Source organism: Littorina saxatilis, linkage group LG12 (assembly GCF_037325665.1).
Source record: "Littorina saxatilis isolate snail1 linkage group LG12, US_GU_Lsax_2.0, whole genome shotgun sequence".
Classification (NCBI taxonomy): domain Eukaryota; kingdom Metazoa; phylum Mollusca; class Gastropoda; order Littorinimorpha; family Littorinidae; genus Littorina; species Littorina saxatilis.
In genome coordinates, this window is record NC_090256.1 from 1,505,814 (window position 1) to 1,524,005 (window position 18,192).

At 44.0% G+C, this 18,192-nt stretch overlaps 1 protein-coding gene across 1 annotated transcript in view; it reads right to left on the reverse strand.

Annotated features, from left to right (window-relative positions):
• Window positions 1-4,475: 4,475 nt before the first annotated feature.
• Window positions 4,476-18,192, reverse strand: part of LOC138981028 (uncharacterized) — a 63,611-nt gene continuing 49,894 nt past the window's right edge. The window contains exons 8-15 of the mRNA XM_070353823.1: window positions 15,831-15,925; window positions 15,440-15,524; window positions 13,563-13,634; window positions 9,271-9,366; window positions 8,478-8,636; window positions 7,057-7,152; window positions 6,486-6,783; window positions 4,476-6,010 (exon numbers count right to left, since the gene is read on the reverse strand). Coding sequence (XP_070209924.1) covers window positions 5,985-6,010; window positions 6,486-6,783; window positions 7,057-7,152; window positions 8,478-8,636; window positions 9,271-9,366; window positions 13,563-13,634; window positions 15,440-15,524; window positions 15,831-15,925 — 927 coding nt within the window. The 3' untranslated portion in view covers window positions 4,476-5,984. The remainder of the gene's footprint in view (window positions 6,011-6,485; window positions 6,784-7,056; window positions 7,153-8,477; window positions 8,637-9,270; window positions 9,367-13,562; window positions 13,635-15,439; window positions 15,525-15,830; window positions 15,926-18,192) is intronic.

The window sequence follows — 18,192 nt, forward strand, 5'->3', positions numbered from 1 at the left end:
CTTCAAAAAAGGGAAGTGCGATGGTGTTGAAAAAGCAACGAAATACGGCTTGGATACAAAAACCTATCATTTAAGTGTTCACAAAAGTGAACAAACACACAAACAAACGTTGTGCTTCAATAGCCAAAACGATGTTTTGAAAGGTAACTTCGTACATTTCCCGAATGTCTCATTTGGCAAAGACCTAACCGCACCTTGAAACTGTACTCGGCAGATAATTATAATTATTATAATGTTCAACGTCCAACAAACTGAACTATTTTAAAAACACTCAAACCAACAAACAGATAAACAAACAAACATCGACTGAGAATGGTGTTAAAAAGGCGAAAAATATATTGAAACCGTATTAAGGTAGATGTAATAATTGTCCCCCTTCGGAATGAGCTTGTCAAGACTGTAACTCGATCGGCACAATCTTTAGCATTGGATTCCATTGGCTTTCCAATGGGAATGGACACAATACTTCATTGATGTACAGATGTACACATCATTACATAATGGAATGGCGGCGATTGAATGTAGCTTTTAGTATAAACAAAACATGCAAGCAATTCAATTATTTTCAAGTACTTTGCCGGGAAGAAGTAGAGGAATACCCGGCTTCGCCGGGATGAAAGCGTTGTGGACAGTGACCTTCTAAAAATAGTAACGGGAATATCCGGCTTCGTCGGGATGAAAGCGTTGTGGACAGTGACCTTCTAAAAATAGTAACGGGAATATGGATTGACGCCACACGAAGGAAGGGAGATAAACGCAAAACACTGGAGAAGATAAGGAAGAGTTACTGGGAATGGATCTGGGAAGATGAACAGAAAAACCAAAATCGGTTCAGCGCTGCGCGCTGAGAGCACGTGTTGAACATTCTCATTCGACCAGGTTGTGTCCGGGGTCTACTCACCAAACTTGAAGCAGATCCATCGAGAACTTTGGCCGTGCATCGCGAACACACACACACACACACACACACACACACACACACACACACACACACACACACACACACACACACACAAGTCGTCGTATATATATATATATATATATAGATAGAATGTCTAGTATCTTCACAAAGTCGAATAGAATCACAACGTGTTAATTCTTGTCTTTGCAGAAGCTTTTTTTGACTTCTGTGATTAGGGCTTTTTTCTTCTTTTCCAATTTAAACATTGTGGAAGTAGCAATGGTCCAGTAAGAGTATCATACATGTCTTACGTAATCACCATGTCAAAAGTTAAAATAAGAAAATATAAATTTCTCCTTGTAATCTTCTGTTAAAACTTCAGTTTACATGCATGTGTACAATAGTCCACACTTACTTCTTTATTCCAAGGCGGAACATGTCTTTGAATGCTAGATCAAACCAGCACAAAACTTATATCGCAATAAATCCAGCTGCACAGTTTGACAAAAACATCAAATCCTATGAATCCCGACATGATTTCAAGCAGGCAATAACTGATATTGGACAACAGCTCTCAGCGACAAAACTGCTTTTGGGGCAAGGCTTCATCCTTCATAAATTCTCTTCCTGCACAGGGTTATGCGATCCTTTCCTCGACAATACAAAACCAAGCTTTTTGTTGCTTTCACAAATCAATAACTTTCCCATTCAGAATGCCGGTAGCAAGAATCACGACGATTTGTCTTGCAAATACAGAACTCTCCTGGGCTCTGCACGGAAAAGGTGTGATATTCCCACATTCCTCCAGGTGAGAATGGATTGGAAAGTTTCCTTTTTTTTTCCTGCTTGGCTTTTATTTACAGGGCTGTGTTCACTGTAACAACACAATGGTACCTAAGCCGGAATGTGGATGCTTGTTGTATTGCTGTCGCCTGGAGCGTAAGCAGATAACGCTCCCCCCAAAAAGACTGAATAAACTAGAAGGAAAGCGAGTTTTGTAAATTTAAAAAAAATCCAGACGCGGCCAAATAATGCCTTTGAAAGCTTTTTCAATTTCTTACTTTGGCGTGAATGCATTAGTAACTGTAAGGCTCCGCCCACCCACCCACCCCCCCCCCCCCCCCCGCCCACCCCCTACAGTTTGTTTCTGATGACAAGGTAAACCCAATTAGAATCGGTAGGTCGGCTACTTCTTTTCTTCTTTAGTTTTATGATGAAATATGTTTTTTTATTTACACAGGCGCATGTGATATTTTTTGTGTTGTTTATAAGCCAAAAAACGTTCTAGGGTTGGAAGTAGAAAAAATAGGGTTGGTCGGAACATCGAAAACATTGAATTTTTTTCTTGGCCTAACCCAGGAGTAGTCTCAGCACTCATCTTTCAAAACACGGCCAAATACACAAGAAGGAAAGTAACCACTGTAAAGTCAAAACCTAGATTTGGTGAACCATTCCCTGCCATTCTTCCTCTTCTGTCTATTTGTAACCAAGCGGTTGTTTAGGCAGCCAGCGCAGCCGGGTCCCCGGCGCAGCCGGGTATTCGGCTCGACTTCTTCCCGGCGAAGCCGTACCCGGCGAAGCGGGTATTCATCTAGTTTAATATATATATATAGGTCACTGAAAAAAAATTAGTGCGATACTCGGAAAAAATCGGCAGCGACAGGTAGCAGGTTGTCGACATTACTCGGCGTAATTTGCGAAACCACTTGTACTCTCACGGAATGCAGAACTCATTGTGATCAAACATTACAAATATAAGGGAAAGTCGCCAATCCCGGAACAGTCGGCTAACTTGGAACACCTCAATATGCGGTCAACGGGAAACAATTCATGAATTTTTTTTTAGCAGAAATGTCTAGTGACCTCCTCCGATGTTATTGCAAAAAGAAAAATGACAACTGCGGCAAAACCAAAGAAGATGTACGTTTTTTTTAACTTTTCTCCCTTCTTCTTCTTATTTCTATTGTCTAGAATTCGTTTTATTACTCTTTATCTATATACGTTCACATAAAATGTTGATTGCTATCACAAACCTACATCAATGTGTTACACTATGAACGGGGAAAAAAGATTGGAAACGTCACATGTATCCTACAGCTAAAGTCGAAATCCATGCAGGTGCCATGCGGCTATGCTGGAACACATATAGAGGCAAACATGGAACAGTGTTCCAGCTTTGACGCATTCTGTTCCATCTTACCCTCATCAAACGATAAAGTGAACACTGGTGTTTTTAGTCCGTGGCAGGCTAATTGCCCCCTGGATAATTGTTCCCCGACAACTGCCCCCCCCCTCCGGACAATTGCCCTACTAGGACAATTGCCCCCCGGACACCTGCCCCCCCCCCCCCCCCACCGAGGGAGGACAACTGCCCCCCGGACACCTGCCCCCCAATTTTTTTCTCACCACTCTTCGTGCAAGTTTTTGCAAAAGCCGTTCACTTCAATAAGAGTGTGTGTGTGTGTGTGTGTGTGTGTGTGTGTGTGTGTGTGTGTGTGTGTGTGTGTGTGTGTGTGTGTGTGTGTGTGTGTGTGTGTGTGTGTGTGTTTGCTGGTGTAAATGCGGGCGTAAGTGTGGGCGTGCAAGTGTCTGTGTCGGTTTGTCTGTGTGTATGTCTGTCAGTTTGTCTTTGTCTGGGTGTTTACAGTATTTATGTGTATGTGTCTATATGTGTGTGAGTGTGTGTGTATATATATGTGTGTGTGTGTGTGTGTGTGTGTGTGTTTGCGCGCGCGCGCGCGTGTGTGTGTGTGTATGTGTGTGTGTGTGTGTATTCAAACCAGGAAGCATTATATAGATATCGTTGAGAAAACAAATTATAGATTTCCATTACCTATGAATACCCTCTAGACAACAATACAACACTTGATAACTCGCTAAACATACAGACAAGAATGGGGGGCAATTCATTGTCACGGGGGGCAAGTGTCCTAGGCGGGCAAATGTCCAGGGGGCAGTACTGTTGTCCGGGGGGCAGTACTGTTGTCCGGGGGGCAGTACTGTTGTCCGGGGGGGCAGTACTGTTGTCCGGGTGGCAGTACTGTTGTCCGGGGGGCAGTACTGTTGTCCGGGGGGGGGGGGGGGGAGGGGGGCAGGTGTCCGGGGGGCATTTAGCATAGAACCGTTTTAGTCACGTACTCAATTCTCTTTTCAGTTTTATTGTATTTTTTCCTTCTATACCTTTTATTGAATGGTTGATTGATTTGTTTTACAGTATTTTGGGACCCGGACGGTGGCTACCCGAAGAAATGGGCTGCGCGTTGTCGGCTGTCAGAAACGGGGAAATGGGTTTGCGTTGCGCATCAAGAACATTTGGTGTTCCTGTCACGACTTTTATGCTGCGAAATATCTTGGTACTGCTTCTTGTGTGGCACCAACACCCCTTTGAACATTATACAGTGCCAGCAGTATACACACGGCATTGATCACACGAGGACTGCACTGAAAGTAGAAAACAAAAGGACATTGAGTGAAAAATCGTTTCTTAGCTTCTTTTTTATGTTTTACAAAAACAGTTTTTTTTATCCGATTTGTTTAGACCTAGCCCTTATTTATATTTTTTTCACATTTGAGGCATTAATTGTTATCAAATTTACTATTTCTTTGGTAAAAATCCAATGTTATGTGGAAAAACAGACATTTAAATAAGATGGCTAAATCAAAATGTTATGACGTATGAATTTATCTTGTGTGTGTGGCAATGTGTAATTGTGTGCGTGTGATTGAGAGTGTGTGGGTGTATATATGTGTGTGTGAGACACAGACAGAGCTAGAAAGAGAGTCAGTGTGTTTTTGCATGTGTTCCGAGTTTGACAACACAGTGTTCCACTTTACACACCCATGCGTCCAACCTGGAACAAATGCAGAAATTTTTATAATGGTCAGTTTGATGAGTTGTGTGACTTTTATTTTATCTTATGTTGTTTGTTTGTTTACTGATAGAGTCTAGTATGTGACAGTATAAAAAACGCTTTGCAATAATAATTTTTTTGTCTGGTACGGCTGTTTCTCCTTAACTGTTCCAGGTTTAGCGACATTCCCATACATATATTCTAACAGGCAAATGTACACAGTTTGCCGTTTCTCAGAAAGTATTTGTTCTGGAACATTACCACCCACTGTGGCTTCCGCATTACTGTCCCGCGAATAAACAAGTCTTATTGCGCGTGATTCTCTTCGCAGTCACAACCACGGGTGTACTTTTCACTTTGCAGGAAAGGTCAGTTTTCGCGCTGCTCTCAATGCTTACTCGCGTAGATGATCGTTTACACCACCTCTGATCTGTTTACACCACCTCTGATCTGTTTACACCACCTCTGATCTGTTTACACCACCTCTGATCTGTTCATTCTTTTACATGGAAAAAAGATTATGCTTCCTCTTATAAATATCTGTACACACATTAGCTTCCTCTTATCTGTACACACATTAGCTTCCTCTTATCTGTACACACATTAGCTTCCTCTTATCTGTACACACATTAGCTTCCTCTTATCTGTACACACATTAGCTTCCTCTTATCTGTACACACATTAGCTTCCTCTTATCTGTACACACATTAGCTTCCTCTTATCTGTACACACATTAGCTTCCTCTTATCTGTACACACATTAGCTTCCTGGCAAAAGCGCTAATCTCTGTCAGAAGCATAGCTGGCGAGCACTCATCGGCGTTATTTCCGGTCCTGTGTACGTGAAAGTTGTTTGGAGTCCGCAGTCCTTGGTTGGCAGAACGCCGCCCAAACTTATACAAACTTTCTCACCGTTTCGGCACGAATCAACAAGGTGACATTTGGCACCCAGCTCGTAGAAAGGCATCACAATTGCTTGGAGGAAGGTTAACATCTAGTATTGTAACTTTCCCCGTTGCCTCATCAAAACGAAGGCAATTGAGCCGATTGTCACAATCTTGGTAACACCAGTCTCTGTGTCGATCATTCCGTTGAACTCACTTTCTGCTCTGCCCCGGCGTACACACATACCCCGTTCGCCATCCGTTAGTACTTTAAGCACCTGCCAGATGCAGTTGGCATTGTGACGTCATTAACGTTTAACAAGCAGAGATCGGTATGACGTCCCTCAGGTCATGTGCCAGACTCCTTAGGCAAAACTGAAATGAACAAATAAAAAAGAAAATTAATGTTGTTCTAAAGTTAATATAGTTTTTGTTTCGCTGTTATCTTTGTCATGAAATCCTAAAACTTGTCTTACATGATTACTAAGCCGATCATTTGAGCTGAACTCAACATCGAACTGACCAACCAATCACAGGGTCGTCTGACCGACCAATGAACCAAGAAGCTAACACCAACAACATCACACACACACACACACACACACACACACACACAAACAAACACACACAGACACATCCACACACACACACACACACACACACGCACACACAGACACATCCACACACACACACACACACATATGCATGTACACACACATACACACACACACACACACACACACACACACACACACACACACACACACACACACGCATGAGCGAGTTTTTCAATAAAAAGGGAATTTAGCTGCGTAAAGCTGCAGAAAACAAGAAGCAAATAACAACTCACACGGCGATTGCTCATCAGTGTTGATCATTTCAAAGACCTCAACGCTGGTGTTCACTTCCGTTTCGTCATCCACATAAGGCAGTCCCAAAGATTCCAGTCTCGCCACTGTCTGCTTCTCCACCACGATCACTCTCTCCACTGTCACGGCATCCCCTGCGCCCTCGTTGTTGTTGTTGGCCAATGGTGTCTCCGCGTTTCCTGTAGGGGTGCTGACGTCACCATTTTTTGCATTCTTTTTGGGCAAGTTTTTGACGGCGGCGTAATACTTCAGGAACGACTCGCAAGCCAACCGTCCCCTCTGAAAAGGAAAACTAACTTGTTGAATGACTCTCAATGACGAGCACAAGCGCTATTTGTGATATCCTTACCTTATTTACGCAGAGAAAATATCGCGGCAAAAGTCCCTCACTAATAACTTGCTGCAACAATGACGATGATGATTACACCAATTCCATGGCCTAATCTTATGTCCACCGTCGTTAGCCCTGTTTCACCCTCCTAAGTTCAAAGGACACATTTATTTGTTTAAAAAAATCAGTCACGTAAATTGTCGTGCAAATGACATACTGACCTCCACCAAGAAATCGCGGTCAGCGTCCTCCAGCACAAAGTCCGAGGTGTCCACGTGACCCGTGTTGATGCCCACTGTCCTCTCGATGTCCCGCTCCTGCACAATGTACACAAGACTATAGAGTATTGTGTTCAATCCTATTTTTAAACACTCCAAACTCATGAAATACCTAGCTTAAAGACACACTCCTTCCCGTGTCGACAGTCTGGCTGACTGCCCTCGGTGTGCCCAGGTAGCCCAGGTAGCCCAGGTTGCCCAGGTTGCCCAGGTAGCCCAGGTAGCCCAGGTAGCCCAGGTTGCCCAGGTTGCCCAGGTAGCCCAGGTAGCCCAGGCCTTGCATGGGGTAAGGCCATCCCTCTACTTGCTCACATACCGCAATACCAACACCCTCACGGCTTTCTGTCATGAGTTTGGCTTTTTTGTTTGTTGGATGAATCAATTTGTATTCAAAAGCCGCTGGTGCCAAGCCAATAATCGATGTTTGAAAAGAATGGTCAAGTTTTCATGGGTTGTTGAAGCGTTGATTTAACTTGTTTCCATAGAAACACTTAGACAAGCCTGATATGTCTCGTGCAGCTTGCCTCAATGTTTTGATTGAAAAACAGGATCCATATTCTCCATATTCGCGTTTACACTCAATACCTCCACTGGCTAAAGAGCTGACCAGTAGAAAATATCAAATGAGATGGTGATTAAAGCAGGCCTTAAGGATAAAATGAGATGGTGATTAAAGCAGGCCTTAAGGATAAAATGAGATGGTGATTAAAGCAGGCCTTAAGGATAAAATGAGATGGTGATTAAAGCAGGCCTTAAGGATAAAATGAGATGGTGATTAAAGCAGGCCTTAAGGATAAAATGAGATGGTGATTAAAGCAGGCCTTAAGGATAAAATGAGATGGTGATTAAAGCAGGCCTTAAGGATAAAATGAGATGGTGATTAAAGCAGGCCTTAAGGATCAAATGAGATGGTGATTAAAGCAGGCCTTAAGGATAAAATGAGATGGTGATTAAAGCAGGCCTTAAGGATAAAATGAGATGGTGATTAAAGCAGGCCTTAAGGATATCCTTAAGTGAGCCCAAAGTCCACTTCGCGAAGTCTTTTCACCGAAAGTTCAGTATTCAAGCTTCGTACATCAAGCTTCGTACATCAAGCTTCGTACATCAAGCTTCGTACATCAAGCTTCGTACATCAAGCTTCGTACATCAAGCTTCGTACATCAAGCTTCGTACATCAAGCTTCGTTCATCAAGCTTCGTACATCAAGCTTCGTACATCAAGCTTCGTACATCAAGCTTCGCACATCAAGCTTCGTACATCAAGCTTCGTACATCAAGCTTCGTACATCAAGCTTCGTACATCAAGCTTCGTACATCAAGCTTCGTGGAGTGGACTTTGGCCCATTAATATCAGGCTTTACTGACCTCGACAAAGATTTTCTTGACGTTGGTGAGGAGGGTGGACTGCAGCGTGTTGAGGAAGGTAAAGAAGTTCTTCACTTCCCGCCTCTGGTAGCCTAGGAAACGGAGCTGAATGTTGATTCCTGTTTCTTCCATGAAATGAACCAGCTCTTGGTAGCAGATCTGCAGCAAAAGGTCACATCATTTAGTCTGATAAAACAAAGATGATTTCTGTTTTGTGTGAATGTTGCAGTGCGATTTCATCTGATTTTATGACAGATCCATATTTCGTTGGTGTTTTAATGTTCATTCTGCCTCTTATATACCAAGGATAGCTTTAACCGGAAGGTTTCGATATCCTACTAGTTAATATGAAAGTACCGGTGTTGACACTGGCGACCGGTCATGCATATACCAATTGATAATTTATTTGTTCATTTGACTGATTTTCCTCGTACGATTTATAAAGCAATCAGTTGATTTGACCAGTCAGCACGGTATAGTAAAGTGACCGTTTCTTATGAGGGCCATGATTTGTTTTACTTGAAATGAGATACCGGCTTGAACAATAGGTACATTCATCTATCTGTGTCTGACCCTGACCTCGATGGAAGAAGCTTGTTAATACAAGGTAGACAACCAACAGTTGAGCTGCAGTCAGAACTCTCAGCACAGTTGCTGCCCTTAGACAACATGCAATCGTCTCAACACAGTGACTCGCACTACTCGTGTCACTACCAAATGGAACAAAGAACAAAGCCGTAAACACAAGGTTCAATAATGCAAGTGGTTGTAACAGAATGTCTGTTAAAGGTACCTGTCCATTGCCGTCTCTGTCCAGATACTGCAGAATGGTTTCACTGTCCACGTCGCCAAAAAGGTGAAGTCGGTGCTTTCGTTTGAAGTCTTTCTCCTGTAACAAAAAGGGACGTTTCATTATTCATTCTGAGAAGAGTGCTGCAAGATCGTGATGATACAAACAATCAAAGAATAAATAATGACCTCTGCTCCAGAGAGAAAAAGGAGGGGACTTGAAGGAGAGGACAAGAGAGTGGAGGTTGGAGGCGATCACAAACAAGCCGTCTCCTCTGATACACGCTTACTGGAACGTACATATCGGTGTGCTGGCTGGGTATATGTTTCAGCCCTGTTTCACTTTGATACTGTTGTAAAACTTGCATGTATGTGTGTGTCGGTGTGTGTGTGTGTGTGTGTGTGTGTGCCGGTGTGTGTGTGTGTGTGTGTGTGTGTGGGGGGGGTGTCGTGCAAACGTACACATAGAAAACTTTATTATCTCAAAAGGAGAACATGAGGTGAGGTGGATACATATATCACAGCCTCGGACAACGTACACCAAAACACATTACAACATAAAACAGTAAAACTCCTTGTGCGCACAGCAAAAATACAACCAATAAACATCATTGCAGGTTCCTGGTGCCAATTACTTAAACGTATGGAGGCTAATACATCTAAATGAGTCAATTCCTGATAATTTAGATAAAGACAATTTTATTATCTTCAATTATACGAGTGAGTGCGCGCGTGCGCGCACGCGTGTGTGTGTGTGTGTGTGTGTGTGTGTGTGTGTGTGTGTGTGTGTGTGTATGTATGTGTGTATGTATGTGTGTGTGTGTGTGTGTGTGTGTGTGTGTGTATGTGTGTGTGTGTGTGTGTGTGTGTGTGTGTGTGTGTGTGTGTGTGTGTGTGTGTGTATGTGTGTGTGTGTGTGTGTGTGTGTGTGTGTGTGTGTGTGTGTGTGTGTGTGTGTGTGTGTGTGTGTGTGTGTGTGTGTGTGTGTGAGTGTGTGTGTGTGTGTGTGTGTGTGTGTGTGTGTGTGTGTGTGTGTGTGTGTGTGTCTGTGTGTGTGTGTGTGTGTGTGTGTGTGTGTGTCTGTGTGTGTGTGTGTGTGTGTGTGTGTGTGTGTGTGTGTGTGTGTGTGTGTGTGTGTGTGTGTGTGTGTGTCTGTGTGTGTGTGTGTGTGTGTGTGTGTGTGTGTGTGTGTGTGTGTGTGTGTGTGTCTGTGTGTGTGTGTGTGTGTGTGTGTGTGTGTGTGTGTGTGTGTGTGTGTGTGTGTGTGTGTGTGTGTGTGTGTGTGTGTGTGTGTGTGTGTGTGTGTGTGTGTGTGTGTGTGTGTGTGTGTGTGTGTGTGTTAGCGCCGCGTGCGCTTTTGTCTTTGTATCTCTCGTCTCGCTGGGAATTGGGATTGTGAAATATTTGCTTTGTTTTCCCCATGGAAGGCGGAGGGCAAGCCAGCTCCATTAGATATAAGCCTAACGTTTGTTGACCTAGGCTGATCAAAAAGATTTTCGATAGCTCGGAATTTTCCCATTAGGGTTTTATTCCCTGTAGGGAAATAAAACAAAAAACCATTAAGGAAGGCTCAGTGTTTGAACCTGAAATGGCGATGCTTGTTTTACTGTCCTCGACACAGCTGCATTTATTGCCTTTGGGGAGAAATGGCGATGCTTGTTTTACTGTCCCCGACACAGCTGCATTTATTGCCTTTGGGGAGAAATGGCGATGGTTGTTTTACTGTCCCCGACAAAGCTGCAGTTATTGCCTTTGGGGAGAAATGGCGATGCTTGTTTTACTGTCCTCGACAAAGCTGCAGTTATTGCCTTTGGGGAGAAATGGCGATGCTTGTTTTACTGTCCTCGACAAAGCTGCAGTTATTGCCTTTGGGGAGAAGTGGCGATGCTTGTTTTACTGTCCTCGACAAAGCTGCAGTTATTGCCTTTGGGGAGAAATGGCGATGCTTGTTTTATTGTCCTCGACAAAGCTACAGTTATTGCCTTTGGGGAGAAATGGCGATGCTTGTTTCACTGTCCCCGACACAGCTACAGTTATTGCCTTTGGGGAGAAATGGCGATGCTTGTTTTACTGTCCTCGACAAAGCTGCAGTTATTGCCTTTGGGGAGAAATGGCGATGCTTGTTTTACTGTCCCCGACACAGCTACAGTTATTGCCTTTGGGGAGAAATGGCGATGCTTGTTTTACTGTCCCCGACACAGCTGCAGTTATTGCCTTTGGGGAGAAATGGCGATGCTTGTTTTACTGTCCCCGACACAGCTACAGCTATTGCCTTTGGGGAGAAATGGCGATGCTTGTTTTACTGTCCCCGACACAGCTACAGCTATTGCCTTTGGGGAGAAATGGCGATGCTTGTTTTACTGTCCCCGACACAGCTACAGCTATTGCCTTTGGGGAGAAATGTAGCCGCAAGACAAAAGGAAACTAAAAGTGTTATCTTCTCCTTTGTCCGTTCGTGTGGCCGTGGCTGGATTTCTGCGCGCCATTTTGCGTGCAGTAGTCAGTTTCCTTTGCATACCCCCTACCCATTCCGCTCCCAAAGTCAGCTATAGAACTGAAGGAGAGTAGTAAAATACCCCCCTACCCATTCCGCTCCCATAGTCAGCTATAGAACTGAAGGAGAGTAGTAAAATACCCCCTACCCATTCCGCTCCCAAAGTCAGCTATAGAACTGAAGGAGAGTAGTAAAATACCCCCTACCCATTCCGCTCCCAAAGTCAGCTATAGAACTGAAGGAGAGTAGTAAAATACCCCCTGCCCATTCCGCCCCCAAAGTCAGCTATAGAACTGAAGGAGAGTAGTAAAATACCCCCTACCCATTCCGCTCCCAAAGTCAGCTATAGAACTGAAGGAGAGTAGTAAAATACCCCCTACCCATTCCGCTCCCATAGTCAGCTATAGAACTGAAGGAGAGTAGTAAAATACCCCCTACCCATTCCGCTCCCAAAGTCAGCTATAGAACTGAAGGAGAGTAGTAAAATACCCCCTACCCATTCCGCTCCCAAAGTCAGCTATAGAACTGAAGGAGAGTAGTAAAATACCCCCTACCCATTCCGCTCCCAAAGTCAGCTATAGAACTGAAGGAGAGTAGTAAAATACCCCCTACCCATTCCGCTCCCAAAGTCAGCTATAGAACTGAAGGAGAGTAGTAAAATACCCCCTACCCATTCCGCTCCCAAAGTCAGCTATAGAACTGAAGGAGAGTAGTAAAATACCCCCTACCCATTCCGCTCTCCCTGTTTCATTTTATAATCGATTGTTTATAATATTCATTGTACTGTTCACAAAACACGATGTATTGATTGATTGCACTAATTAGTTGATCATATTGTTAATTATGCTGTTTACAAACAACTTGATTGATTGATTGAATGATATTTGTTGATTTATGAATGGTTGGATTAATGGATTGATGGATTGATGGATTAACTGATTGATTTTATTATCTGGTCGTTTTGATTGATAGATATATAGGTAGATAGATACATACATACATACATACATACATTTATTGACAGACAGACAGACAGACAGACAGACAGACAGACAGACAGATAGACAGACAGACAGACAGACAGACAGACAGACAGACAGACAGACAGACAGACAGACAGACAGACAGACAGACAGACAGACAGACAGACAGACAGACAGACAGACAGACAGACAGACACACAGACAGCCAGCCAGCCAGCCAGCCAGCCAGCCAGACAGACAGACAGACACACACACAGACAGACAGACAGACAGACAGACAGACAGACAGACAGACAGACAGACAGACAGACAGACAGACAGACAGACAGACAGACAGACAGACAGACAGACAGACAGACAGACAGACAGACAGACAGACAGACAGACAGACAGACAGACAGACAGACAGACAGACAGACAGACAGACAGACAGACAGACAGACAGACAGACAGACAGACAGACAGACAGACAGACAGACAGACAGACAGACAGACAGACAGACAAACAAACAGACAGACAGACAGACAGACAGACAGACAGACAGACAGACAGACAGACAGACAGACAGACAGACAGACAGACAGGCAGACAGATAGACAGACAGACAGACAGACAGACAGACAGACAAACACAGACAGACAGACAGACAGACAGATAGATAGATAGATAGATAGATAGATAGATAGATAGATAGATAGATAGATAGATAGATAGATAGATAGATAGATAGATAGATAGATAGATAGATAGATAGATAGATTGATTGTATACTGTCCACAGAACACACGATGCCTACAGTTTGCAAATGACCGTCTTACGTCTTTGAGCGCCGCTTCCAGCTCCGCCCTGTCAATGGTGTCGTTGTTGTCCACGTTGTGTTTCTCTAACACCTGTGGCGTCAGACAAAAAAAACCAATCGTATTACACGTGTGATGTAAATCAAAACAATCTGAAAATACCAGGGATGGACCAAGGTGGTCGTCCTGGCTTCCGGAAGCCCCCAACCCCCTCCCGACCACTTACCCGGCAAGTATACACTTTTTCTTAAAGCGAGATCCCAACTAGTCCTTCCAAGTGCTATATTTCAACAGCACCTGGGGGATAAAGGTCCCCCAGACACCCCCCCCCCCCCCCCCCCCGCCTGGCTAAAGACATGTATCCCTGCCTCTTGTTGGAAGCCCCTCCCTCTCTTACACTAGGTCCAGCCTTTTAAATCTCACTTTCCGAATCGCGCATGTTTAACTGACTGTTGGGAGACAAATTTATGTCAGTATTTTTTTGCTAGTTTCAGCACATCGGCGAAATTGAGTTTTTATTTCTGCGTACCAAGATTTCTTCCCAGTGTATTCTATGATTACATACACCATGTTGTCACTCAACAGAAATGCCCTCACTTGTACATTTACTTAAATTTACATGCTGCATGTCTCAGATTTGATGTTCTCTTCTCACGCGCTTTCGTCCCAGTCTCTCCTTGTGGTTGCCTGAATGCCCTCCTCCCCCAAACCATCCCCCTCTTCTTCTTTTTTCGCCTCTGTAGATTCTTCTGTTTTTACATTTAGTCAAGTTTTGACTAAATGTTTTAACGTAGAGGGGGGAATCGAGACGAGGGTCGTGGTGTATGTGCGTGTGTGTGTGTGTGTGTGTGTGTGTGTGTCTGTGTGTGTGTGTGTGTGTGTGTGTGTGTGTGTGTGTGTGTGTGTGTGTGTGTGTCTGTCTGTGTGTGTGTGTGTAGAGCGATTCAGACTAAACTACTGGACCGATCTTTATGAAATTTGACATGAGAGTTCCTGGGTATGATATCCTCAGACGTTTTTTTCATTTTTTTGATAAATGTCTTTGATGACGTCATATCCGGCTTTTCGTGAAAGTTGAGGCGGCACTGTCACGCCCTCATTTTTCAACCAAACTGGTTGAAATTTTGGTCGGGTAATGTTCGACGAAGCCCGGACTTCGGTATTGCATTTCAGCTTGGTGGCTTAAAAATTAATTAATGACTTTGGTCATTAAAAATCTGAAAATTGTTAAAACAAATTTTTTTATAAAACGATCCAAATTTACGTTTATCTTATTCTCCATCATTTGCTGATTCCAAAAACATATAAATATGTTATATTCGGATTAAAAACAAGCTCTGAAAATTAAATATATAAAAATTATGATCAAAATTAAATTTTCCAAATCAATTTAAAAACACTTTCATCTTATTCCTTGTCGGTTCCTGATTCCAAAAACATATAGATATGATATGTTTGGATTAAAAACACGCTCAGAAAGTTAAAACGAAGAGAGGTACAGAAAAGCGTGCTATCCTTCCCAGCGCAACTACTACCCCGCTCTTCTTGTCAATTTCACTGCCTATGCCGTGAGCGGTGGACTGACGATGCTACGAGTATACGGTCTTGCTGCGTTGCATTGCGTTCAGTTTAATTCTGTGAGTTCGACAGCTACTTGACTAAATGTTGTATTTTCGCCTTACGCGACTTGTTATTTAGTCCCCCATCCCCATTCCTACAATTTGTTCTACTGGTTTATTATTGTTATGTCCACCATTATGAAAATGTGTGTGATTAAGTATTGTTTTGGTCACGTTAAATCATAAGCACTTGCTTGAGCGCGTGTCCTACTCGTATATTTTCAATTGTTTCATGTGATGAATTTTGAATAACATTTTGTTAAAACCAAAGGCCCTGACTTTGAGAAAGGCGTTGACAGCTTTCACCAGACGTCTGTGCTCCCTCTCCGTTTTGTCTTGCAGCTTCTTCTGCCGCAACTTCGCTCTGCAACGAGAAATAAACATTAAGAACGATGACAAGGACGACCACAACGATGACAAGGACGACCACAACGATATTATAGATGGCATAACCAGTAAAATCAGCATTAAACCTTGTGTGCAGGTACTTGTGTTTTTCGAGTGAACAAAAAACACAGCTCGTTCATGCTTGTATGTGTGTGGACAAACAAGACCATGGTAATACTATTTTTCGGTATGTCGACAGGCAACGCCCAGAAGACAGTGGTGTTTGAAGCATGACGTTTAATTTATTCAGTTGTGAAATGGGGTATGCAGTGACTATACACACCTGGCCAGCTTGGTGTTGGGCAGGCCCTGTAGCTGCGCCCCGTGTCTCATGTGTTCCACCTGGTAACGGAACAACTCCCGTTCGTTGTCTGCAAACTGAAATGTAAAGCACCCGGCATCGTCATTGGCATCGTGACGTCATCGTCATCGTGACGTCATCTACATGCCTTAGTTCTTTCTTTCCGGAACATGCCTTAATCATTTTCCAATCTCCACAAAATACTTTAGGAATTTGTCGTTTCCTAAACACATATCTTACCGTCAACGCCCCAAACATGGCCTGGTGATAGTCCATTTCCAAACACGCCTCAGCCCAAACAACGCCCCAAACATGGCCTGGTGATTGTCCCTTCCCAAACACGCCTCAGCCCAAACAACGCCCCAAACATGGCCTGGTGATTGTCCCTTCCCAAACACGCCTCAGCCCAAACAACGCCCCAAACATGGCCTGGTGATTGTCCATTCCCAAACAAGCCTCAGCCCAAACAACGCCCCAAACATGGCCTGGTGATTGTCCATTCCCAAACACGCCTCAGCCCAAACAACGCCCCAAACATGGCCTGGTGATTGTCCATTCCCAAACACGCCTCAGCCCAAACAACGCCCCAAACATGGCCTGGTGATTGTCCATTCCCAAACACGCCTCAGCCCAAACAATGCCCCAAACATGGCCTGGTGATTGTCCATTCCCAAACACGCCTCAGCCCAAACAACGCCCCAAACATGGCCTCAACATGTATTCAACGTCCTCACGTGACAGGATAACCTTCCATTTTTTAACGAATCAGGACCAACTAAAATGCAACACAAAGCTCAGAAAATGAAGCATCTGTCATTTTGTTTGTTTGTTTGTTTGCTTAACGCCCAGCCGACCACGAAGGGCCATATTAGGGCGGTGCTGCTTTGACATTTAACGTGCGCCACACACAAGACAGAAGTCGCAGCACAGGCTTTAGTGTCTCACCCAGTCACATTATTCTGACACCGGACCAACCAGTCCTAGCACTAACCCCATAATGCCAGACGCCAGGCGGAGCAGCCACTAGATTGCCAATTTTAAAGTCTTAGGTTTGACCCGGCCGGGGTTCGAACCCACGACCTCCCGATCACGGGGCGGACGCCTCACCACCAGGCCAACCGTGCCGGTACATCTGTCATTACATGTATGCACTATACCCACACACATTTACAAGCGCTGGCAGGCAGCGGTCGCTGTTTCATAAAAATCCACTGACCAGAAAAGTATGTCTAGAAGCAACGAGCGGTAAAAGCAATTCCTTAATATCATGTGCGAAAAAAGGTAGGTAAAAAAGTAATCAAAAATGTCTGGCAAAAGTCAATGTACGATAAAGACCTTTCATCATCAATATAAGCGACTAACTACAAGGACCTTTACCTATGGCGACTAATGCATTGCTCTCAGCGGAGGCAAGAGAGTCGGTACCATTTACTTATGAGTCCGCAGGGGGCACACACTTTGGAAAATAAACCGTGAATGCCTGCGTGCCTGCGTACGTGTGCCTTCATGTGCGATTGCATCTTTACTGCTTCAAGTGCCACCCCCCCCCCCCTACCCCCGCCCCCCTCTTCTCAAGGTTCTACTAAACTAAGCCCTATGCATAGTTTAGTGCCACCCCTTTCCCCCTGAGATTTTGTTCTCAAGCCATAACAGCGGGACAAAGGTTTCTAGCACTAAAGCTTTATCCTCTGGGGGGTTTTGGTTGGCACATAACGATATATTTACATCTCACTACCTCTAACCGTACCATCCGACTATCGTATACCAAGACACACCAGTCCTTTCGCGAGAGCTTTGACAAATACCACCCAGATCGACAGAGGTGTCAAGGCGGTCCGAACAAGAATGTCCACACATTTTCATGTTGGCACCTCATTCGATAAAATAAAATCAAAATTTTCATCTTTGGAGGAAAACACTTTGAGCTGCGCCAGATAATAGTACCTCCACATGGTAACAAAGTTTTCGTCACCTTTTTCTTCTACTGAACCTAGCATGATAAACCTTCTTCCTTACACACAGTGACACCCCAACACAAGCATGCTGCGTTGGCTTTGAATGCGATACAATAGGTTTTCTGTTTCCTTTCACTCACTCATTTCCTGTCGACAAAGCGAGTCAAAGCACAGGATAGGGTAGCGTCACTTGCTGAATGCACTCTACGCACGCGTGTCGGTTTTTACGCTGAACCGATTGTGACGATCCCTATCGCGGCATAAATAGTAGGCAGTGCGTGGTCGGTCCTGCTGAAGTTACGCATGTAAGTGGAGCCCCTAACGTACACAGATTCTGACAAATATCTTACTGCACAGGTGTCGCATATTCTGCTAAATATTACTACCAT